General features: G+C 40.5%; 1 protein-coding gene across 2 annotated transcripts; it reads left to right on the forward strand.

Annotated features, from left to right (window-relative positions):
• Positions 1 to 1,635: 1,635 nt before the first annotated feature.
• fam114a1 (family with sequence similarity 114 member A1) lies at positions 1,636 to 25,636 on the forward strand. 2 transcript variants are annotated; one of them, XM_052127245.1, is made up of 13 exons: positions 1,636 to 1,740; positions 3,892 to 4,209; positions 4,348 to 4,432; positions 6,168 to 6,349; positions 7,000 to 7,134; positions 11,999 to 12,151; positions 13,058 to 13,184; positions 15,295 to 15,380; positions 15,577 to 15,771; positions 21,132 to 21,271; positions 21,357 to 21,429; positions 24,926 to 24,979; positions 25,121 to 25,635. In XM_052127245.1, exons 2-13 carry the CDS (start codon positions 3,898 to 3,900, stop codon positions 25,244 to 25,246), a joined length of 1,668 nt encoding a protein of 555 aa, XP_051983205.1. In that variant the 5' UTR covers positions 1,636 to 1,740; positions 3,892 to 3,897; the 3' UTR covers positions 25,247 to 25,635. The 2 variants fall into 2 exon arrangements, with proteins under 2 accessions (XP_051983205.1, XP_051983206.1); XM_052127246.1 differs by lacking the exon at positions 1,636 to 1,740 and adding an exon at positions 1,829 to 1,848 and having other exon boundaries at positions 25,121 to 25,636.
• The last annotated feature ends 35 nt before the right edge of the window (positions 25,637 to 25,671 follow it).

The raw sequence follows: 25,671 nt of genomic DNA on the forward strand, positions 1-25,671 counted from the left end.
CAATTTAGGAACACTTCTTCCAACACAACAATCCTCATCACTATTCTCCAAACACCTACTCTCTTGCAGCTGCTGTCTTCTCCCTTATATCCCCCTCTAAATCCATGTTGTAGCCAATCACAGGAGATATGTGATTATTAGGAGGAGGCGCTCCTAAACTAGGGGGAGGAGCATTATATCATACAGGCATCTAGAATGAGAGAGAGAGAGAGAGAGAGAGAGAGAGAGAGAGAGAGAGAGTGAGAGAAAACAACAACAAAATCTACATCTACAGAAGTAAAATTTGTATTTATTTTTCCATGTTATTAATGTCATATTCTTATTTGAAATGTATTTCAGGTATATGTTAAAACAACAAATGAGCAATATGCTACCTTAAGGTGCTTACTTTAGTGTGTGAATATGAAACTGATCACACTGAGAGATTATCACCCTGATTGGTTTTACAGTCCAATACAAAGATAAAACTGTTGATTTTATTTGTTCATCTGTAGGGATTAAATTGATTACTTTTAACCAGCATGTTATAGTTTGTGCGGTCTGTGCAGGAATTCCCACATTAAAGAGGCCAAACTTTCAATACAATCCCATACCAAATTCAGAACCTGATATAAAATAGATAACAATATAACTTTATAACATAAATAGCTAGTATGTGCCTTACCTTGAAGCTCATAACAATGATGATAATTCTCTTTAATTGCCTGGTCCAGTTCTTAATGCCAGTTCTAAACTGGCCCGACCAAGTAATCAGTGAAGGAATACGAATTAATTGAAGCTGCTATAGTGAGCAGCCCCCACTGTTGGTCAAAATAAACAGCACACAGTAGGCCAAGCTGCTCCGGATAAGTTTCTTGCCATGCAATATAATTCACTATGCTGGCTGTTTTGAATGCACAGGAAAAACAGGGACATTTCCGGGGACATCTCCAGTCAGTGGATGGAAAATGTCTCTGGAAAATGCTGACGTTTGGTCACCCTAACTTAGGATAGACTTCAACGAAATAGTCTGTCGGTTGAACTGCAATGCACCTCACTGATCTCTGACTGCATCACCTTGGTCTACTGATGGACTACACTCTTAAAATGGAATACATAGACTTAAAACTATTTGCCATCAAAAGATTTCATCAAATGCCTTCAGTTATCTAGGCTGGACTTCAAAGACATTAGTCATTAATCTTGCAGTTCTTACAAAATCTTTGTTTAAACACTGGCCCTTTAACACTTATTTTGTTTACTAAATTTAAATCATGACATGCGCTGCACATAGATAACTAATATTGTCATTATATTCATGCTGGTTAGCCAGAGGGGAAATGACCCCCACAGTGAGCCTTGTTTCTCCCAAGCTTATTTTTCTCCACTAACCAACATCTTATGGAGTTTTCCTTGACACATTCACCTTTAGCTTACTCACTGGGGTTCTAAATACAATGATTATTTATTTGTATACACAATTTACAATCATATTTAATCAAACTACACAATGATGACTCTATAGATATTACAGTTACATATTACTGTTAATCCGTGATTTTCTGTAAAGCTGCTTTGAAACGATGTGCGTTGTGAAAAGCGCTATAAAATAAAAAATGACGACTTGACTAAAGAGAGTGGCAAAAGTTCAGGTGACGTCACCGGCCACAGCTGCACGCATCTCTGGGCACGCGGCCCTGCTGCCGACGTGGCGCGAGCTCGAGCGGAAGGGTTGCCTGAGCGCGACTGTCAGCAGAACTGGTAAGATGGGATGACCCCATGAATTAACTTTGTTTCAGAAGAGATTACTAATATATTTATTTTGCATATGTGGATTTTACACGGTAACGCTATGTTCCATTTTATGAGGTACCTGGCTGCATATGTCGCATAAGTTATTATTCTTTTAGATGTTATTGTTACATTTGCTTGCACTGTCCCTATTGAAGTGCTCAGATTGGATACTTGAAACACTTAAACGTTATTCAAATGAATCAGGCAAAATCGTGAAAATGACACATTTTATTTAGAAAAGAAGATTCGATGTTGAAACAAGTTACGTTAAAGGGCTTTTAATTTCAACTGGAAGACATTTTATTAGATATCATAAAATGCATGCATAATACGTAGAAACTGTAACATTTCATCTGTTTGTATATAAACAATGTCTGTATCAGTTTTTTGTAATTTACTGTACTTCACGTCTATTTACAAACAATTTTGTATGTGGCTTGTGCGTGTAGATAACCACCGCTAGATGGTGCCATAATACACACCAAACAAATGCGCTTGACAGTGCGGCACCATTCAGTGACAGCGCTGTTACAGTGTGTGTATGTGTGTGTGTGTGTGTGTGTGTGTGTGTGTGTGTGTGTGTGTGTGTGTGTGTGTGTGTGTGAGCGTGTATTTATCACTTTGTGGGGCCCAAATGTCCCCATAAGGATAGTAAAACCTGACATTTTTGACCTTGTGGGGACATTTTGTCAGTCCCCATGAGGAAAACAGCTTATAAATCATACTAAATTATGTTTTTTGAAAATGTAAAAATGCAGAAAGTTTTCTGTGAGGGTTAGGTTTAGGGGTAGGGTTAGGGTCATGGGATAGCATATATAGTTTGTACAGTATAAAAACCATTATGTCTATGGAAAGTCCCCATAAAACATGGAAACACAACGTGTGTGTGTGTGTGTGTCTGTGTGTGTGTCTGTGTCTGTGTCTGTGTCTGTGTCTGTGTGTGTGTGTGTGTGTGTGTGTGTGTGTGAGAGAGAGAGAGAGTGAGTGTGTGTGAGACACACAGTACAAGGGATTGTGTATTTATTGTTTTGTACAGTTATGGTCAGCTATTTCATTTTGCCCATTTGAGCAACCTGACTGGAAATCTTTCTCATGGAAATGGCATGCGAATTCCCCAGTCAAAAATACACTAATACTAATGAAATGTCTATCATACCAATCCTAAAAGACTAAGTTTCTTGCTGAATAAACTGAAATCCCCATTTGTCAGTTTAATTTTTTCAGAATTTCAGCCAATCAAGGAGGATCTTAGCAGATTTTGGATTCCTTTGTGATTTGGTTATATTTGTAATTATTACAGAAGTTATATTAACCCAAAAAGGAGAATTATCTCATCATTTACTCATCATTAACAGATGGTTATGGGTGAGAACAGACCAAAATATAACTCCTTTTTCACATAAGGCATGATATCAGCAGACTCCTTGGCGATCATGATTTCAATCTTAATTACACTTCCTAGCGCCATATAGCATTCTGTACATGCGTCAAGCACTAGGAAAAGTTATCGAGCTTTAACAATTGATCGTGTCTAGAGACTGCAATGGCAAGATATACAGTGAAAAAGGAGTTACATTTTGATCTGTTCTTACTCAAAAAAAAAAATAAAAATAAACAATTGGATTGATTCAGAAGACATGGATTAAGCCACTGTAGTTTTATGGATTATTTTTATGATGCTTTTTAATGCTTTTTGGAACTTTCACTTGCATTGCATGGAACAATCCATTAGGGATTCCTTCACGATTTTTTAAACTAGGGAAATATAAATTCTGTCTCCTTAGTACAAACCATGTTCTGCATGCACAAACACAAGCCAATTTACTTCTGTGTTTTTGAGGAATGAGTCTCTTAAGTATCATATTTTATAATGTCACTGTATCAGTCTTGCTCTTGGAGATTAGCTGTCACAAGAGCAAAGTTGGTAATTGACTGATTCATTGAGCAATTGCCACTCATTTTGCTAACCTTAGTCAGATCTCATCTGGCCCAGAGTTTAGTCGGCAGTTATCTTGTTGACTTGCTTGCAGCCGAGCAGTTGGCAATAATAAGAGTCAATCATGGCCACTTGATTACAAGGGCTGTCATTAAACTTTGTTTGTTTTTTGTTTTTATCAGAGCACCATGTTGCAAGATGAGACAGTGGAAGACCTTAATACACAATTGCCCCCTGCCCTCCCCCAGACTGCCCCTGATGAATCTGCCTCCATTGCTGCAATCTTTACAGATGAGGTCCAGTCATTATCACAACTCTCACTGGGTACTTCAGCACCTGACCCAACCCGGGAGGCTGTAGAAGAGCAGAGTACAGTCAGGGATGTTGAAGAGCAGCACTTACACCAGTCAGAAGAAAAACCTGAGGATCAAGTGACTGAATGTGAGGAATCAGTTTGCCTGGACTCTGATGTTATACAGGGAGAAGCACAGGGATTAGAGGTAAGTGTTATTGTGATGAGCTCGCTGTATTTTGTCATGTTGCATAACGAATTGATAACAAGGTGGTCTAATATTAATACTTAAATGAATGTGGGTTTATTTATTGTTTCTTTTGTGTGTATGAATGTATGTGATCAGCCCCTGGATGAGTCTAAATCTAAAGGGTGGAGTAGTTGGGGCTCTTGGGGAAAGTCACTTCTGACCACTGCTACATCCACCGTGGGTAAGTCACCATAGCAACCTGTCACTACAGATTGATTGCCATAGTAAACCTCACAGTGGATCTGACCACAGTTAACTGTTAGATAATACCCTCATCGTGGCATGACTATTGGTGCCAAATGGGCTGGATTGAGTATTTCTGTAACTGCTTATCTCCTGGGATTTTCACGCACAACAGTCTCTAGAGTTTACTCAGAATGGTGCCAGAAACATCCAGTGAGTGGCAGTTTTACGGTTGGAATCGCCTTGTTGATAAGAGAGGTCAACAGAGAATGGCTAGAGTGATTATAGCTGACAGAAAGGCTACAGTAACTCTGATAACCACACTGTACACTTGAAGTGAGCAGAATAGCATCTCAGAATGCACAATAGAGATGTAACAGTATGAACATTGTATATTACGATTATCTTGACCGAAACTATCACAGTTATCAGTATTATCACGGTATTGTTAAAATGTGCTGAAAATGTACAAAACGTACTGATACACACACTGAAAACATTTTAAACAGGTTTTATATTTACAAAATCAACAAACAACAAATAAAATTAGTAAAGAAGGGAATATCAAATGACGTATTATAATAATAATAATTATTATTAGTAGTGTGTTTTTATTATTATTATTATTAACTTGGGTGACTATACTATATAACATGTTATTACATAGCTCTCTGAAATTCTTGATTCTGGTCGCTCATCCTGAAAATCCGCCTTCTTTTATGTTTCACGCTCTCTCTCCTTTCATACAAACACAACTGATGCCATCATGTGTCTCTGTTATAGTTATCAATTGTATTGAAAATGAAATCAGAGGACTTCAGTATTTGTATTGGACGATTGTTTTGTTGAACGCCATGGATTCTAAAATAATTAAAGAACAGGTACAATTTTAAAACATTTATCCCAAATCACTATTTCATGTCACTGTAATTATTTTAAAAGCTGTGTGTTATTGTATTAAAATGTACATCACTTAAATATCACACGTATTTTTTATTTGTTACTGTCTTGTATTATTGTTTGTTTGTCTTGGCTCAAAGCGATGCACTTGCTAGGAATTCTTTCTTTGTGGAAGCTTGTGGAAGTTTTTTTTACATGTGAGATAAGAAATTATTTCAACCCAATTAAATATTGTGTCCAACTATTTACTTTTCTCCAACTCATGCACTGTGCTAAAAGTTGCCTTGCCTTGCATGCACTATAAAGTGATGGATGGTTGTCACGAAGATGACTCGGCAGATTGGATGCGTTGCCCCGTTTCGCAACGACTATCCTCTGGCTAGCTCTGCAGACACGGTTACCATCTTCTACTAATTTTCCCTCAGCATTCTTCTTGGAAGGTTGGAAATTCTCCCGAGTACTCTCATTGCCTTCTGCCATGTTTTCACATTAAAAAAACAACAATAACAATGTTGCATGATTCGCCCATGCATCAGATTCATGCTGGGTGTGTGTGGACAGCATTTACCACAAGTTTTACAAATGACGATAATCGCGCACGGTTTTAATGATTATTAAATGTGACATGGTAATACTAACTGTCTGGGAATTTTATCGTGGTTTACCATGAAACCGGTAACCGTTTCATCCCTAATGCACAACATGTTGAATCTTGAGGCAAATGGGCTACAACAGCAGAAGACCTTGTTGGGCACTATATTAGGACCATGGTGTTCCTAATAAAGTGCTCAGTGAGTGTATTTTGTAATGTTTTTTTTAATTATTGTCCTTAGGTCATGGGTTAAGTTCAGTAAGAGAGAAAGCAGGTGTGGCATTACGGATGCGTCAGACCTCATCATGCGAGGAGGCAGAAGAGGCCCATGAACATCCTGGGACAGTGACTGCAGAAGACAGTCACATAGAGGAGGTTCAAAGAGGAGTATTGTCAACCATCACCAGTGCTGTTCAGAACACTGTGAGTCTGAGCAAACTGCTCCAGATGTCTTATCATGATTATCATTATTTGATCAATACACAGTTGATATATTTACTCTCCAAATATTTTAATCATAATTTATCCAGGGAAATAGCCTTGCTACATGAATACCTTTTTTATTGGTTTGTTCATCTGTCTGGTGTGTAAATGGGGTCCAAAGCACTTTCTGAGGTGATCAGGGGCGCACATGGTTACATCACTTTTTATTTAATATTTTTTACACTTACACGTCCTGATGCATCCTGGATAACATCATAGGACTCCCTAATCATGTAACACATATTGCATCAAAAGCAAGGGTTTGAAACTTCGCTGTCTAGGTCTTGCTTAAGAAGAAAGCAACTGTCTGATGGAAAATGTTAGAATGCATGACTTAATATTTTGGTATGTCTGACATCAACATGGAGTGTTGATATGTAATGCAATGTATGTAGTAAAGAAATCAGACCATCCTCTCGACAAAATCTGATCAGTGGACGAAGGAGAGGCATTTGAGATGTATGTTCACACCAGGTGTACACAGCAATTTATTCCCACTGACCTCTTTCAATTGGATCACCCAAGGAGGATTCATTGCATTCCAGACACATTTTCATGCTCATACTTTTTTCTTCCCTCCCCGCCTTCAGGGTAAGTCAGTAATAACGGGAGGTCTTGATGCTCTGGAGTTCATTGGAAAGAAGACCATGAATGTCTTGGCAGAGAGTGATCCAGGCTTTAAAAAGACCAAAATATTGATGCAGAGAACTGTCTCTCTGTCTCAGGTAAGGTTAACCACTGCTCTAATTATATTTCTTATCATGATCACACGCATGGTTATGAGAGCTGTTAAATGATTGAAATTCATTACATGACATGCCGATTAATTAATGGACTTAAACATAAATAATCGCATATATGAATGTTTGTTGAGAAAGGCCTCTAAATAAGTTTTTCAGTATTAATTAGTAATACATATTTCAAATAATTATACATACAGTACTCCCATAAGTTTCAGGCACATAAGATGTTTCACAAAAGCATTTGTCTTAAGATGGTTATTTATATCTTCTGCTTTAGTGTTTTAATAGGAAATATAAATGTTAGACTCCCAAACATTACTTTTGCAAATAGAAAAGATTAGAATAGAAGAACAGGGAGCCCTGCAACAGATGGCCCCACAAAGCCCCACACTGAACATTGTGTTAGTCTGAGATTACTTAAAGAGACAGAAGCATTTGAGACAGTTCTGACAGCGTAAATAGATGTAATAAATGTGGTGAATTCTCCAAAAATCTTGGAACATCCTATCTGCCAACAACCAAGAAAAACTGTGTCCAGGTGTACCTAGGAGAATTGGTGCTGTTTTAAAGGCAAAGGTGGTCACAGCAAATATTGATTTAGCTTTTTTAATGTTTACTGGACTTTGTATGACAATAAGTGATAAATGAAAACTATTTGTGTCATTATTTTTGAAGACATCCTCTCTATGCAACATTTTTCACAAGTACCTAAAACTTTTTCACAGTACTGTGTAGTTTATGTATTATAATTCAGAATTAATTATATTGTATTATTGTGGCAGATGAGTAAAGCACTAATTAGAGAATGGAAAAAAAGATGAAGAATTCAAAATATTGTTTATTCCCATATATTTAAACAAGCCAACAGTTGACAGCATTCCACTTTTCAATGGAATTTCATCAGTCTGTCCTCTTCTAACAGGACGTGGTTTAAATAGTTTGGTCTATTTACAGTATACATTGGTTAGATGGATATTTTTAGAGCGTCACACTGGTTTTCGGCGCTATAAACAGTAGGTTTTTTGGACACTGTGTCAAGTGAAAAGTAATTTGTAAAGCAGATTTGTAAATTGCATATTGAGATCCCTGCATTCTGTTTCAATTCGTCCAACAGTCAAAAATGGATCCTATCTCACGGGGTGCTTCTCATTTCTTAAATTGTGCATCCTTGTTTCCCTGCTCCTCTGCCCTCCAGCCCGTGACCCGGAATCCGATCAAATTACGCCATCATAAATGAGATATCAATTCTCTAAATGCACCCCAAAGAGGCGATGACTGAGGACGCTTCCCGAGGACACTTGAGCGAGAAAACACAAAGCGTCCTATGCGGAAGACTTTTTGGTCAACGCACGCATAAATTCTCCTCCCCTTCACATCTGACACAACAGTTTTAATTCATGTTTCACCTTTGCTGTTTAAATATACCATCATTTCCACACTCCAACAGTGCATCTATTTTTTCTTTCTCCTTTTTCTCCCCAATTTGGAATGCCCAATTCCCAATACGCTCTAAGTTCTTGTGGTGGCGTAGTGACACGCCTCAGTCTGGGAGGCGGAGGACGAATCCCAGTTGCCTCCACGTTTGAGACTGTCAATCCACACACACCTTATCACGTGACTTGAGCACTTTACCTCGGAGGCATGGCGCGTGTGGAGGCTTCACGCTATTCTCTGCGGCATCCATGCACCACTTACCATGGCACCCCACCATGTGACTCTACCCTTCCCTAGCAACCGGGCCTATTTGGTTGCTTAGGACACCTTGCTGGAGTCACTCAGTACGCCCTGGATTCAAACTCATGACTCCAGGGTTGGTAGTCAGCATCTTTACTCGCTGAGCTACCCAGGCCCCCCAACAGTGCATCTTGAATTATTAGGTTTTATTATAAAAAATATAATAAAAATAATATAAATGTAATCAACATTCAACATCATAACGGCAAGCACTCTGAAGGACTGCAGCTGTGCAGAGATGGCGCTTTGAAGTGACGCTTGAGTGAGCAGGATTTTACGTATCATTTTACATATCTGTCTTGCTTTGATTCCTCTGTCCACTTTTCCTTTTCCTTGCATCCTTTCCATGTTTCCTAAGAGGATGGAGCTAGGAAAGGAAGCAAGGAAAAAAAGGGCTGCGTCCGAAACTAGGAAAATGCTAACTCCGGAGGCTGTTTACGGAGGTAGGAAAGGACCAAGGCACGTCTGAATCCAATGTTCTCGTCACATCCTGTCTACTGAGATACCTTCATCTGATAAATTTGTGAAGGCAGCATATAAGTATCCTTTTCTACCTATCAAATCCCTCAATCCTTTTGCGTGTGGATCCACAGTGGTTGAACTGAAGAAAGAAAATGGCGACTGAAGAGGCTATTGATAGCCAGTTTGTGTATAAATGTATGTTGTTTTTTTCCCCCAAATTTTTTATTCATTTTCTAGCAAGAAAGTAGGATTGTAGTTATTAAATATATACCTGGGTATTGCCAAAACTTTCTTGATTTTGTTCTAGATTAGACCTTTGTGGTACAATTGGACTGAATGAATGCTGGTATCCTAGCAATGATGTGACATAGTGCAGCCTTGGAAGCCTGTTCAAAACCAGTTTACAGAGGTTCCTTCATAGGCAAATGCTGTCTGTTAAGTCATTGACCGATAGATCAGCTTTCGGACGCAGCCTGTGATGCACAGTTTTAGAAATGAAAAGTGTCCGGCTCTCATTCTGTGGCAGCGCTGGATGTGTGGTTTGTTAATGCGCACCGCCCCCTACTGATGCAGCTTATAAAAACGTGAAGTCAAATGTACCCGATTGGAGGAAAATATGTATTTTATTACGGAATTTACGTATGGTTCAGGGAGTATGATTAATTGCGGTATTTTATTTAATGCGTTCATTTTTATATATTTAATCACACTAAATAAATTAATTCGCCAGTCCTAATTGTTATACATCATGTGTAATCAAGATCACAAATGTCATTAGGCTTAATCCTTATATTAATCCTATTAAAAATTCACTGTTTATTTACTCACCCTCTTGTATGACTTTCTTCTGTGTAACACAAAGATCATTTTCGATGAATGTCCTATTCCTATTTTCAATACAATTGCATCCTTTTTTAGGCTTGAAAGTGGAGTCACTGTCCACTGCCAAAGTGCACAATGTATCTTAAAAGCTGTCTGTGAGACTTGTGTGTCATTGCTTCGTGCACCTTTAAAATGGTAGTATTTAGGGAAAAGTCAGAACTTACTCTAGAGTAGGAACCTACTATGTGGTGGGAGCTGGGATGAGCACAAATTGCAAAATGTGTTTTAACCCAAGACAGCCAGTTGCCATGTGTCCATGTAACTTATCGAGTTTACAAAAGAGCTGCATTAAACTATTTGACTTACCATATAGTAATTGTGAGTATACGAGGGAGCAAAGACTCATAGGAGGAACGTAGAAGACAAACTGCCATGACATTAAAAAGCTTGGAGCAGTATGGGAGAAGTCACCAGCTTCAAACAGATGGAGTGAAAAAAGAAACCTAATGAGCTTAACGGGTCTTTTATGGTGGACTCAAGCTCCCCAATTTGTAAGTTCTCACAGTTGCACCTGCTTACACCTCAACTAAGGCTGCCTGCAGCTACAGCCCACCTTGGCTGTTCACTCCATCTGTCTCCTCGTCTGACTTTCTCCAACACCTGCCCCAATAGCACAAGAAGTGCTGACATCTCCCAAGCCACACTAAACAAGATGAGGAACCAGAGTAAAGCTGTATGACCCGATGCCATTTGCTCCAGGTTTTGAGGTCTTGCTGATCAGGCTCTGGTGCTTGGTTAAATCTTGGTTAACTCTCTAGAGAGAGTCCCCTTACCCTGGAAAAACAAAACTCAAACAAATTCATGACACTTGCAGATGTTCTCAAATGACTCTGCAAATGTTGGATGTATTGAAGGTTCGCAAGAGGCTGAGTACAGAGGATTGGTCAGCAGCTTTGTAGAATGCATGAATCACTTGCAAATCGATAAGGCAAAGACCAACCCTGCATTCTAATCATAGTTCGTTGAAAATAGAAAGCCAAAGGATGAGATGCTTTTTCTAATGAATTTTCAAAGTGTGCATGCTCTTTAACTAATACTTCCCCCATTCTTTTTTTAACAGAAGAGGAGTTTGTGACAGTTTTCTGTCAACTTTTTCAGTTAAAGAGAAGTGATGAAGAAGCTGCAACAGCAATTTTTAAATATATCAATCTAAAAATAATGTAGTGAATCGTGAATTTAAAGGTAAAAAAATTTGCAAGATACTAATGCATATATGCAAACGCAAACTGTGTACTGTCTTAAAAGTATGGACTTTCCCATCATCAGTGAACATTATTATATTATAAGTATGTGAGCTGGGATACATCTCAAAAAGTTTTCAGGAGTAAGAGGGTCCTATCTTGCATGCTTGCTGTTTGTGAAATCACATACCTCAGGTCTAACAATGAACACATTCTCCTTAAAGTAGCCTATCTAAAGCAGAAAGGATTTGTATATGATGTGCTAATATATTTTGTTGGGAAACAAAAATCAACAGATGAGAACTTGTGAAATGTTTTTTGATTGTGTAGTCCATTAGTTATTTATGAGAAGAACCTAATGTAAACATTCTTTAACAGATCTCTACAATAGTACTTATTAAAAGTGGGGTGTTTATGAAGCATTTTGTCCCTCTGTGATTTGTGTGTGTGTGTAAAAATGGTAGAAGTTGAATGTCTAGATGTTTTAACGTGAGTTTGTGTAGATGCTGCAGTATTTGCAGCATGTATATGGTCAGAGGCCAACTGAGTGATATGTTTGCAGTTTCTTATGTTGTTTGTATTTGTAGATGTTAAAAGAAGCAAAGGATAAGGAGAGAGAGAGACTGAGCAGTCAGATGGTCACAGAGCCCACCGCTCACTATGGGATCTTGTTTGATGACTACCAAGGCTTGTCTCATCTAGAGGCGCTGGAGATACTTTCCAATGAGAGTGAGGGGAGGGTTAGTAATTTACACATACACACATATATTGTATACATTCACTCATATTACTTTTTACCATCCAAATACAAGCTCAAATACACTACTCTAGTAATGTTATTTGTGCTTTTCCTCTTCTTTCATCGCATCTTTAATTAAGAAAGGAATAATGTGGGGGGCCTGGGTAGCTCAGCGAGTAAAGACGCAGAATACCACACCTGAAGTCATGAGTTTGAATCCTGGGCGTGTTGAGTGACTCTAGCCAGGTCTCCTAAGCAACCAAATTGGCCCGGTTGTTAGGGAGGGTAAGAGTCACATGGGGTAACCTCCTCATGGTCGATATAATGTGGTTCTCTCTCTCGGTGGGGCATGTGGTCAGTTGTGCGTGGATGCCACGGAGAATAGTGTATATCCTTCACCACCCAGATTGAGGCGAGTCACTATGCCACCACGAGGACTAAGAGCGAATTGGGCATTCAAAATTGGGGAGAAAATGGGAGGAAAAAAAAAGGGATAATGTACAAAAATAACACAACAACAACAACAGACAGAGCGATTAGCTGACTGTATATTTTTACACTGTTTCTGTGATTTCACTGATATTGAAATCTAAGCTGGTGGAAAAGGCAGACAACTGATTAATTCACCGATAGATTTTTAAATTGATTTATAGAAGATGCTACAAGTGTCCAAATTGAATAAAATCACAGATCCAATTTATTGTGCAACCAAAATCCCACCAAAAAAAGCCTATTGGTATAGATTTTTAAAGATAACCAATAGTTATATAAAGCAACAATCGGCACGATTAATCGGTAAAACTAGATAGCGGTGTAATTATTATTTTTATTTACTTTCACTATAAATAGACTTTTTTGTTCATTTTCTGTTCTCCTTTCCTTTTTTAATTTTGTTTCTTTATTTCAGGTTCAAGCCTTTTTGTCTTCTTTGGAAGAGGAAGTTTTAGAGGTTCTAAAGAAGGAGCTGATTGAGATTAAGGAGATCTTCATCACTCATGAGGAGGAGGAAGTTAATGCCAGCTCAGGGGAAAACGGTGATCTTTATTCACAAATTCATTGTTTCACTCCTCTCTGTGAGTCTTCAAAAATCCCAAATTAGATATCTCCAGAACACAATCTGGTGAAAACAAATCTGGAACACAATCAAGATCCTTTGCTGGATAAATTGCTTTCTTGCAATTATTTGTGTATTAATTGAGATTAATCAGTTTAATTGGCCAAGTTTACCAAATGGTCATCTAAATTTCAAATAATTATTTTTTTCTTGGTTTAAAATGATTAATTATGTAATATACATGATGATATATTATTAGGCTTTGGATCAATGCCTTTTTCACGCATCGATAATCAGAAGATTTTCCTGATGATTATTGAGATATCGGGATTTTTTTTGTGTGAGCGACATGGTAAATTAAAGGGACACCGGACATGTCTAGCAGACATTATGGCGCGTTCTAAAATTTGAAACAATTACAGTATTTTCTACAAAGGTACACACACTGCCAATACTTATCGTAAAAATTCTATAGTGCCACAGTTAAAAATTTCTACCCAAATACTTATCAAAGGACAAAGATTATTTACTCTAGGCATGACTGGATGATATACTGTGTATAAGTATTTCTAATAGAAAATTATTCTTTTATTGTATTTCTAAGGTATTTCTAATCTTTCATTTTGCTCATATACACCAGTTTCATACACTAACCTGCAAACTCATCAATGCCACTTTGTTCATTCTTGAAGAAGTACAAAAATCTTCCTAACATTGGTCTGCCTTCTGCTTCACCGCATCAGCTCATCCTGTGTGTATTGACCTGGTTCATGTGACGGCATTGTATGACAGCGCCGTAATGTATGTGACCAAAATTACATTTACTTCCAAAGTGCTACACTGTGGGATGCGGCAAAAGCCAGCTAAAATTTTGTTTCTATTTATAAATCACGAAAAGGTGAACGTGCTGTTTAATTACCAGAGCCAAAAGATCATTTTTCTTTCGATAATATTTTAAGTGACACTGCTTCATTTATCCAAAGTCAAGCAGTGATGCACATGTCAGTTATATTTATAACATCGATTCGGATACAATTAAACTAGAAAGACGATGTTATTCATAACACCCAGTATGTCATAATTGTATCACATTGTAATAAATAAAAAAGCACTATAATGTGAATATATATATATATATATATATATATATATATATATATATATATATATATATATGTGTATATATTTATATTTAATGTGTGTATATATCTTATCTTAAGATCATGAAGCACAGACTTTATTCACATCACCAGACTATAATGTAAACATACATTCTATACACTAACATGCCTCAGTTGCTTTCTTTGTATTCTTCATGAGCTAAAAACAGCTCTTACATTCATACAGATGGGATCATCACAGACGTTTATTAATATTGTGACCAAATCAGACCAGAAAACAACACAAACATTTGTAACTTCTGAATGAGAGATGTTTACTTTGATGTACCACTGGGTGTGTGTACTCTCGGGTCACACATCAGACTCGCCGTGTATAGAGGTAAATCGTGGATGAATTATATTTAAATGACTTGGAAAGTCAAATTTGCAATATTTGTGGTGTCCTCAGACCGTTTTTTGAGGATTTGCTTGATATCGTTTTATGGGTGTTTTTCCATTCACCGCCTTTGTTTCCTCCCACTGATGGTCACAAATATACCGGCTGTAGTGAAAAAGTGGCATCACTGAAACATGTCAATATCACATCAAAATGATCATGACCACCACCACAACTGTTGTAGTAAATGTTTTATCACCCTCTTGTGGTCTCCCAAAGCTATTACGCCAGACTGTTAAACAGAGTCAAACTGATTTGAAATGTTGGCAAATTTTAATATATCAGTGCCTCAAAAATATATAGATAAAATAACGTGCCGATCAATATGTTATAACATCCCTATACATTATATGTGAATACACAAGTGGTTAAAATTTCAAATATTCCCAAACCCAATATGAGCAAACTTGAATGAACAAACATTAATTTGATATGACTTGATTCATTTGACGTGATTTAGTCAGCAATATAAATATTTTAGTCTTGCTCATTTTTGCCCTTGGGTTTTAAATAATGTGGCCTGTGTGTTTCAGCTGCTGATGGAGAGGAGTTTGTCAGTGTTCTTACCGAGCTACTCTTTGAACTCCATGTTGCTGCAACTCCAGACAAACTGAACAAAGTACAGCCATACACACACACACACACACACACAGTTGCGCATATCCACTCGTATAATAAGTCTGCACACAACATAAATGTATGCTCACTTGTTTGTTTTTTTTCCCCACACACATGAACAAACACACATTATATTATTCATATATGCGCACATACTCTCACACTAATCAAACTGTGTGGCACACTTTGCCCTGCAGGCTCGTATTAAAGCTCATGATTGGGTGAGAGAGGTGGAGCAGTCCAAGGAAGTTGCCAAAAGCATAACAGAAGAATTAAAGGGAGAGAACTGCACTGCTTGTCCTGCTCCAGAAAAAGAGGAGGACAAGAAAGAGAAGGAAGCAGAGGGAGACAAAGAGGAGAATAATAAGGAAGGAAACTCAGATTTTGTTGAGGTGAGCATATTTGTATTTCACCCAGGTGTAAATGGCACCTGCCACACAGTGCAGCTATTTTCACCACAATAGTTTAGTAGAAACATAGTGTGCTTACAACACATTACAAACTGTGTTGTAAGCATAGCTGCAGTGGCATGGGGTGTAACAGGTGTAACTGGGGTATAAATAGCATCTGCCTTTTTCCTGAAACAAAAAAAATTGTGTTGAAACATAAAACATTATGAATGTACAAAATGCATTGAAACACTCATTTACAAAATATTTAGAAACACAAAACATATTGTAATGCTACTGTAAGGATGACAGGAAGCAAGACTCCGAGACACGGTAAGCCTTTTAATTTGCCTTTCTAGTCACACAGTATTTACAATGTCTCTGTATTCGAACGCTGAGTTCGTTGTCGATCTCTCCTCCCCCTGCTCTGCGGCTGCTGGCTTTTTATCCGCTCTCCTCGCTCTACTGCAATTAGAGACAGGTGTTAGACATAATTTAGCCCAGGTGTGAGCGCCCTTACCGCTTTTCTCTCCCGGACGGGCGCTTGACCACGCCCCCGCTGCCACATACCCCCACCGCCCGACTCAGGCCGGGGCGTCATCCGGCCTGCCTACCACTCCCCCATTTCTGGAGAGGAAGTCGGCGGCAGCCATCTGCACCCCCGGTCTGTGGACCACCTTGAACTTAAAAGGCTGGAGGGCCAGATACCAACGGGTGATCCGGGCGTTAGTATCTTTCATGTGGTGGAGCCACTGCAGTGGGGCATGATCCGAGCAGAGGGTGAAGGCCCGCCCCAGCAGGTAGTACTGGAGGGTGAGGACCGCCCACTTGATGGCCAGACACTCCTTCTCCACGGTGCTGTACTTAGTCTCCCTTAAGGAGAGCTTTTGGCTAATGTACAGTACCGGGCGCTCCTCTCCCTCCACCAGCTGCGAGAGTACGGCCCCCAGCCCTCTGTCTGAAGCGTCCGTCTGCAATACAAAAGGAGAGAGAAGTCAGGTGCATGCAAAAGCGCCCCCACAAAGTGCAGCTTTGATCTGCGTGAACGCCTGTTGGCACTGCTCTGACCATTGGACCGGATCTGGAGCCCCCTTTTAGTGAGGTCAGTCAGCGGGCTGGTGGCGTCCGAATAATTAGGCACAAATCTTCTGTAATAGCCAGCCAGCCCCAGGAACTGCCTCACCCCCTTTTTGGTCTTAGGTCTAGGGCAAGTCGCAATCGCCTCGGTCTTATCAATTTGGGGACGCACCTGGCCATGACCCAAGTGGAACCCCAGATACCGTACCTCCACACGCCCAACCGCGCACTTCTTGGGGTTTGCTGTGAGCCCCGCCTGCCGCAGCGATCTCAGGACGGCCCTCAGATGTTGCATGTGCCACTGCCAATCATTGCTATAAATGATAATGTCATCTAAATAGGCAGCGGCGTCGCGGTGTGTGGTCTGAGGATCCGATCCATGAGTCGCTGAAGCGTGGCTGGTGCCCCAAACAAACCGAAAGGAAGCGTCACAAATTGGTGTAATCCAAACGGCGTGGTGAAGGCTGTTTTCTCACGGGACATTGGTGTCAAGGGGATCTGCCAATAACCCTTTGTTAAATCCAAGGTCGAATAAAATCGAGCAGTACCTAACCGATCGAGCAGTTCATCAACCCGGGGCATTGGGTACGCGTCAAATTTAGACACCGCGTTGACTTTTCTGTAATCCACACAGAATCGAACAGACCCATCACTCTTGGGAACAAGAACAACCGGGCTGGACCAATCACTGTGGGATTCCTCTATTACGCCCATATCAAGCATCGCATCTAATTCTTCCCGTACGATTTTCTTTTTATGTTCGGGTAAGCGATAAGGCGGCAACGCACCACCGCGCCCGGCTCGGTCTCGATGTGGTGCTGTATGAGGTTTGTGCCCGGTAGGGAAAATCGCCGCAAATTCCTTCTGTAATTCAGAAACCTCTGTGAGCTGCCGCGGCAGAGTTGGACCCCACAAGTAACCGGAGTGTTGGGATTGTAGTTTTTGTTTATCTCCGGTCCGAGCTCCGCCCTCTCGGAACTACTGTGGCCAACGTCACAGAGGCCGCCTCCTCCCTCCATAATTTCAGGAGGTTGAGGTGATAAATTTGACGCGCGCCCCTCTATCGGTACGTTTAACCTCATAATCGAGATCCCCCACTGCGTCGTGTGACCTCAAAGGGTCCTTGCCACTTGGCGAGTAATTTAGAGCTCGATGTTGGGAGTAATACGAGTACCTTGTCTCCCGGTGCAAATTCCCGTAGCCGAGCACCCCTGTTATACAGCCGGCGTTGGCGTTCTTGAGCTTGGAGCAAATTCTCCTGTGTTAGTCAGCCCCAGTGTGTGGAGTTTTGCTCTAAGATCGAGAACGAACTGAATTTCATTTTTACTATTAGAAGGTCCCTCCTCCCACGCTCAGCGGATGACGTCAAGGACACCGCGGGGCGTCGCCCGTACAGCAGCTCAAACGGGAGAACCCGATGGAGGCTTGCGGGACCTCTCGTACTGCAAACAACAGGGGTCTAGCCACTTATCCCAATTTCTAGCGTCATCGTGTACGCAATTTACGAATCATGTTCTTGAGCGTTTTGTTAAATCGTTCCACTAGGCCATCTGTCTGAGGATGGTAAACGCTAGTGCTGAATCGATTTGATGCCCAAGAGCTCGTAAAGTTCGCGAAGTGTCCGTGACATAAAAGTCGTGCCTTGATCGGTGAGGATTTCTTTCGGAATCCCCACCCGGAGATTATCTTGAAGAGTGCCCCTGCAACACTACGTGCGGAGATGTTGCTCAGAGGCACTGCTTCCGGATATCGCGTCGCGTAATCCACCAGGACTAACACGAGCGATGTCCGCGTGCTGACCGTTCTAATGGCCCGACGAGGTCCATTCCAATTCTTTCGAAGGGGACCTCGATTAATGGTAGAGGGCGCAACGGCGCTTTTGGGGTGGCCGGTGGGTTTACCAGCTGACATTCACGGCACGCCGCACACCACCTGCGGACGTCACCGCCAATGCCCGGCCAATAGAAACGGGCTATTAGACGGAGAAGTGTTTTCCGTTCCCCTAGGTGACCGGCCATGGGATTATAGTGAGCCGCCTGGAAAACCATTTCCCGGCGGCTCCGTGGAATCAATAATTGTGTTACTTCCTCCTTTGTTTGGGCGTCCTGCGTCACCCTGTATAGCCGATCATTAATAAGCGAAAAATACGGATATGAAACGGCGACACCCGGCCGGAGATGTTGACCATCGATTACTCTCACTTGGTCAAAGGCGTGCTTAAGGGTTTCATCCCGCGACTGCTCCAAGGGAAGTCCCCTCCGAGAATTCCCGGAGAGGAGGAGCGTCCACCTCGCCCCTTCCCACGTCACTCGGAGCAGCAGAGGACGGCCCTGGCTCCGCCTCCCCCGCCAAAGCATCGCACATCACACACCCCTTCACTTTCACGCAGGACCCATCCGCACAAACTCCCTCCAATAACTTTCTAAAATTCGGCCAATCCGTACCCAAAATTAGCGGATGGGTGAGGTGGGAACTAACCGCTGCCTCCACACTATGTTTTTCTCCCCGGAATTTGATCGCCAGAGTCACCACGGGATACTTGTGAATATCCCCATGCACACACCTCACCCTCACCAGTTTAGCTGAGCCCAGAGCCCGGGTTGAACCAAGCGTTGGTGGATGGTGGTCTGGTTACAGCCGGTATCCAACAAAGCTTGGTATGTACCCCTGGATTCTTACCGAATCCGTGCACGCTCCAGCCCGATCGGGGCAGCCTGCGGAACATCGGAGACCCGCACCACTGCCCCTATTTCCATCAGCGGACACTGATCCCGGAAGTGGTCCGGGTCTCCGCACCTCCAGCAGACCGGCCCAGGCGCTGCGGCCGCACCCGTGCTGGCGGGTGCCCCCACCTGAGGAGGAGAGCGGCTGAAGGACGGGGAAGGGCTAGGCGGGTGTTCCCAAGGCCGGGAAGCTGGTCTCACAAACGCTCCGCGCCTGCGGGGGGCAGGAACGGACCCTGGGGAGAGAGCAGAGCGAGAGGGAAGAGGGGAGGGAAAAAAAACAGGGGAAGACACAGGGGAAGGGGAGACAGAGAGAGAGGGCTCATCCGCCCTGGGAATCGCCGCCATGTGGTCCTCCGCGAGTCGGACGGCTTCCTCCAGCGACGCCGGGCGGTGGCACTGGACCCACTCGGCCGTCTTCCGGGGCAAACGCTGGACAAACTGCTCCAGTACCACCTGGTCGACTAGCTCCTCGACGTCGCGGTCCCGCGCGAGCAGCCACCTCCGACAGGCATCACGGAGCCGCTGGGCGAACGCAAACGGGCGGTCGGATTTATCGAGCTTCAAGGCCCGGAAGAGCTGGCGACTTTCTTCCGGGCTCCGACCAACCCGTTGCAAGATGGCTTTCATCAGATCGGGGTAAGCCAGGAGGCTTGTTGCCGGCAGCTGTTGCGCCGCGAGTTGTGCTTCCCCGGACAGGAGAGGGACTAGACGGGCTGCCCACTGGTCTTGGGGCCACCCCCAAATTTCCGCCGTTCGTTCAAACAAGTCGATGAACGCTTCTGGGTCATCTGCCGGCCCCATCTTCTGTAACGCGGGTGGGGGCAATGTGGCGCGGGTGTCCGGGGTCGCGGCTGCGGCTGGAGCGGCCTCCTGGCTGAGGAGGCTCCGGATGGCGTGCCGGTCCTCTGCTTGAGCCCGCATGATTTCGAAGAAGCGACGATCCTGGTCTTGCCGGAGCTCAAGCAGGGATTGTTGGTGGCTCTGATGGAGTGTAGCGAGGACTGGAGGACTTCCGCCAGCTGGGAGGACTCTACGGGGCGATTCTGTTCCATCCTTTGGAAGACAGGTGTTCCTAATAATCTTCCCGGGTTTCGGCACCAGTGTAATGCTACTGTAAGGATGACAGGAAGCAAGACTCCGAGACACGGTAAGCCTTTTAATTTGCCTTTCTAGTCACACAGTATTTACAATGTCTCTGTATTCGAACGCTGAGTTCGTTGTCGATCTCTCCTCCCCCTGCTCTGCGGCTGCTGGCTTTTTATCCGCTCTCCTCGCTCTACTGCAATTAGAGACAGGTGTTAGACATAATTTAGCCCAGGTGTGAGCGCCCTTACCGCTTTTCTCTCCCGGACGGGCGCTTGACCACGCCCCCGCTGCCACACATATGATAGGAACCATATGATTCAATAGTAAGTACAATGCAATTTTGTGAATATTGAGCACAAATTACTTGTATTACTTTTCATTTAGTAAAATGCATTTGAGAATACTCCTCATACTTTATATAAAGACGTACTTTAGTAAAAATGTGTGTTTTTATGTGTTTGTGTCTGTCTGTAGAAGGTTTATCTGTCATCTGTGGGAAGTCTTGCTGAGGTGACCGCTCGTAGTATAGAACAACTACACAAAGTGGCTGAGTTGATCTTACATGGACAAGATCTAGAGAAACCAGCCTGCCAACAGGCAGGAATATTGGTCAGGTGAGCTAGTTCCTCAGCCATTTCCGAAAGACACCATTAGACAAGTCATTTTATTAGCTGTTTACTGACTGCTTTGCATGTTCAGGTTAACGTGTGCCATGTGTAAGGAGGTTGGCTGTTTGGCACGGAAGTTCTCGGAAACTCTTCTGGCTGTGGGGGTGAGTCTGACTTAATTCTACAAATATTACCCAAGGCATTTCTGGTGTTAGTAACCACGGTAGTAATTAGTAAAAAGTTAACAAGAAATCGAAATATAATCAAATTTGTCCAGGTTATGTTTCATCACCTAAATATTGCTTTTGGCCAATTTGTGAGCAAATTCTTCTTCTTCTTTGTAGTTATTTTACCCCCCAAAATGATTCACAGATTAGTTTATTAGTGAATCAGTCTGAATCCCAATTTTTTTAAACTTGTTCACACATTGTTTAACACATGACTGGAAACATTATGGAAATTCACAGGTTAAAAAGTCTGGGAACCCTGTTACCTGTTCCGGTCTTTTTTTGAATACTTTATCTGTGCATGTTTTTCCAAAGAAAAAAGTGTTTGTTGAAAGATTATCAATATAATGTAATAGCTTTCCTCAGATCCTATTTTCTTTCTTGGCTGATGTCACCAAAATGTAACTTAATTTTTTTTAACCCCTCAATTCCAAACACCCGTCATACTGACACCACTTGGATCTCAGTCAATTCCCCAGTTGATAAAATGATGACCCACATTACATTTTTATTGTTAAATATACTGTTTTGCTCAAAAATATAACACTCTACTGAAGTAAAATGTGTTGCAAGTGCTGACTTGATGTTATTTTTAACCCTCTTATTGTGTTAGGGCAATTTTTTCACAGGACAGGTAAAAAAAATACCACATAATTTTGGTACTGTAAATATTATTAATCAAAATAATAAACTCATTTTTGTATATAATTTTTTAAGAGAATTAACAGTTTAATAAAAATGTTCCTTCCGTTGGCAATTTTGACACGTATAGGAACTACCAGTTGTTGCCTTTTACCTTCAGAGTTTTGTATGACACACACACACACACACATTTTTGAACAGGTAATATGTTAGTAAATAAGTTTACTTGCATGATTTTAGATTATAGGGTACAATGAGTTAGGGCTGCTTGATTATGGCAAAAATCATAATCGTGAATTGTTTGGTCAATATTGAGAACACGATTACTCATTGACTTTGGAAACATCATGCTTTTTATTTTATTTTTATTTGAACAGTGGATTTCCTTGAACTTGAAATGTGAACTGCACTAGGTAGGGGAAGAGGCTATTGTCATATGAGAATTTTTTATGTAGTGTATGGTAGTCAAATACAGAAAAGCCTCCATCACCATCATTTACAGCAGGGGTGCTCACACTTCTATGGAATTACATCTACTTTTTCATCATGTTATTGCAGCAAGATCTACCATGTACAATAAAGGCTATATATATATATATATATATATATATATATATATATATATATATATATATATATATATATATTGTGATCATATATATATATATATACATATATACATATATATATATGATCACAATACCAAAATTCCAGTAGTCGGTAGTGAAATTTGACGATTCTCAAAACCAGCTTCATCACCACAACAAATAATAACACCTGACTAAGATATTAATTATAGAAGAATGGTTTGAATTTATTATTCACAACTAGTACACAGTCAGTAATAAAATAACAATAAAAAACAACAATTAATATAAATAGATTAAAAAGAATAGATAAAAAATGACAAATTAAGAAAATTATTTGCTTTTTTAACAGCTTTAAAAGTTTTTAACAGCAGTAGACTATCAAGTATTCACATAAACATTCAGAATGAAATTCAACATAAAACTACTACTGGTCTTCACTGTATGATTATAATATATTAATACTTTTAAAAGCGACTAAAGAGTCAAGAGCAGTGAGTGTTTTCTCATTTTCTTGTTATGGTTGTTTGATTATTATAATGACACACTAAACTGCAGCAGGTCTATTAGCTTACATTTACACTTACAAGTCTGATACTTTGATACAAATCTGCTGTTTACGTTCCCTTTAAACATCAATCTCTGTGTTTACATAAATACTTCACCAAGAAGGGCATTTTGGCAGAATTTTGAAATGTATTTGACCGTTCAGGTGCGCATTATTTGGACAAATGGACAGGCATTAATGTGGAGCCCTGATTAAATATTGTATTCTATATTCTCCGATAACAAATATTTCTTCTGCAGTATAGCTCTTAAAGTAAATGTACATTGTTTTAAAGGAGGTTAAGATATTATTTTGGAAAATAAGCCAAAAAAGACTAATCAAAAACATATTTTGTTCCATTGTATTTGGGCTAAGACTACACTCTATCACCTTCATGTTCACTTCGATCCATCTTTAACTCACAAAAAACAAACTCTCTCTTCTTACTAGAGCTGTGCATCGCCGATGATTTCATGATAAGATGAACACACAGTGAACGTGTCACATATATTATGAGTCACTACATCGTGAGCCATCACGTCATAATCTAGCTGCAGCAAACACGTGCGCGTGATGAGCGTCCCCACACCAGAGTGTGCATCAGCTAGAAGAAGAATCAAAACTCTTCCCCAGTCACGTCATGCATCTCATAGATGCGGCACTGACTGCACAGAGAAATGTCAGTTTCAGAGTTTATTTTCATAACCTGCTTCCTTATTATTTGGACTTTAATAAAAGATGATTTAAAGATGTAATGCTGCGGTGCTTCACTGCAAAAGGGAATGCGCCACAATAATCGTTTTATCTCTATCTTGTTTTCATAATCGTTGGAAGCCAAAATCGTAATTGAAAATAACATTTGATTAATCGCCCAGCCCTACAATGGGGCTAAAGGCCCCACAATTTTAAAAGACCTATTGGATGTTATTTCTCCTAAAACAATTGATGACAGAAAAAAAGCTTTAGAGCACCTTTCTAAACCCCTGTAACACTGCAACAAATTGTAGTTGGAAGGAATGGATTTGTTGCAGTGGATGTGCAAATTGGGCCCATTTGACTGCTGGAAAAGCCAAAAGACAAGAATTTATTTGTCATATAGGCATGTAATAAAATTTTAACTAAAATGTTTTCTACAAGCATTCATTTTCTACAAGCAGAATAAATCAGAAATTGTTGTAATATAGTTAAGATATTATAAAATGCTAAAAGTGATTCAAATATGCATAACACAAGACATCGTCTGGCAAGTTTTGTTTTTAAATTATTATTATTTCTATAAAATCTTTAAAAATGGTTACTCCATTAATATTCAATATATTTAATTTTCCCCTATCATTTTACGCTTTGGGAACACATTCAAACTTCAGTGCTGTTGTACACTAATTAAGAATTTATAAATTTGTAATGGTTTTTAATGCAGGTCAGGACAAAAGAAGGGTGGATTTTCAAGACAATAGGAGAGTTAAGGAACTAAATTATAAGTCCCTTAAATTAATTATAATGCAGAGGGCTTATCACCCCCCAACCCCCCCTTAAAAGAAAATCGAATTTAAATTAAAAGTGTATGTATATTTATGTTTGTCCGAAAGTGTTGAATTTACATCCATCTGTTTGATTTATGATCTTCTCTCTCTTTTTCTCTTTTTTGACCCTGTAGAGTCTCAGAAAGGCAGAACTAGTCAATCCTCTAGTGGACAGTGTGATGCTGGAGGTAAAACTCAGTGTGATCATTTATACCAAAGATTCTCAATGCACAGCTTACAAAACCAGAACAACATTTTGGTGATGATTATAATGACTATGGTAAATCATGACCCTTCATCTGTGCACTTTGGATGTCTCGTTTCTTCAGGGTTCTAATAGCACTACCTATATACAAAACGCATTCCAGCTGCTGATGCCTGTTCTTCAAGTCTCGCACATCCAGACCAGCAGATCTGCAGTCAAGCCAACCCAAGATCCAACAACCACAGAATAGTGCCCTCATCCTGTTTGTGTGTTTTCTGTGTGTTTCTGTCATATCTGTCTGTTTGTGTTCTGTGTTTGCTTCAGTATGAGAACTTACACCACAAAAGTGCAATTCTGGTATATATATAGACTCCTAAAAATGAGATAACTCAGAATTTAAATGGATTGAAACTCCTAACTTATTTAGGAAGCTGCTTATGTGTGATTCCTCCTGATACTATGTCCATTCTTTTTTAAGTTACCTTTAAAAAAACTGAACATTAGTAATCATGTGTTGCATTGAGTGTGCAGGTGTGGAGGAGCAAATTTTGACATAAATCAAATTTAAATCAATCACTCTTAAACCATCATCTGTTTTTATTTTGAATAATGTAAATGAAGAACATAATATGTAATATGAATAATATGAAATATAAAGACTAAAATGCTTAGTAA

Source organism: Xyrauchen texanus, chromosome 5, assembly GCF_025860055.1.
Source record: "Xyrauchen texanus isolate HMW12.3.18 chromosome 5, RBS_HiC_50CHRs, whole genome shotgun sequence".
NCBI classification, from domain to species: domain Eukaryota; kingdom Metazoa; phylum Chordata; class Actinopteri; order Cypriniformes; family Catostomidae; genus Xyrauchen; species Xyrauchen texanus.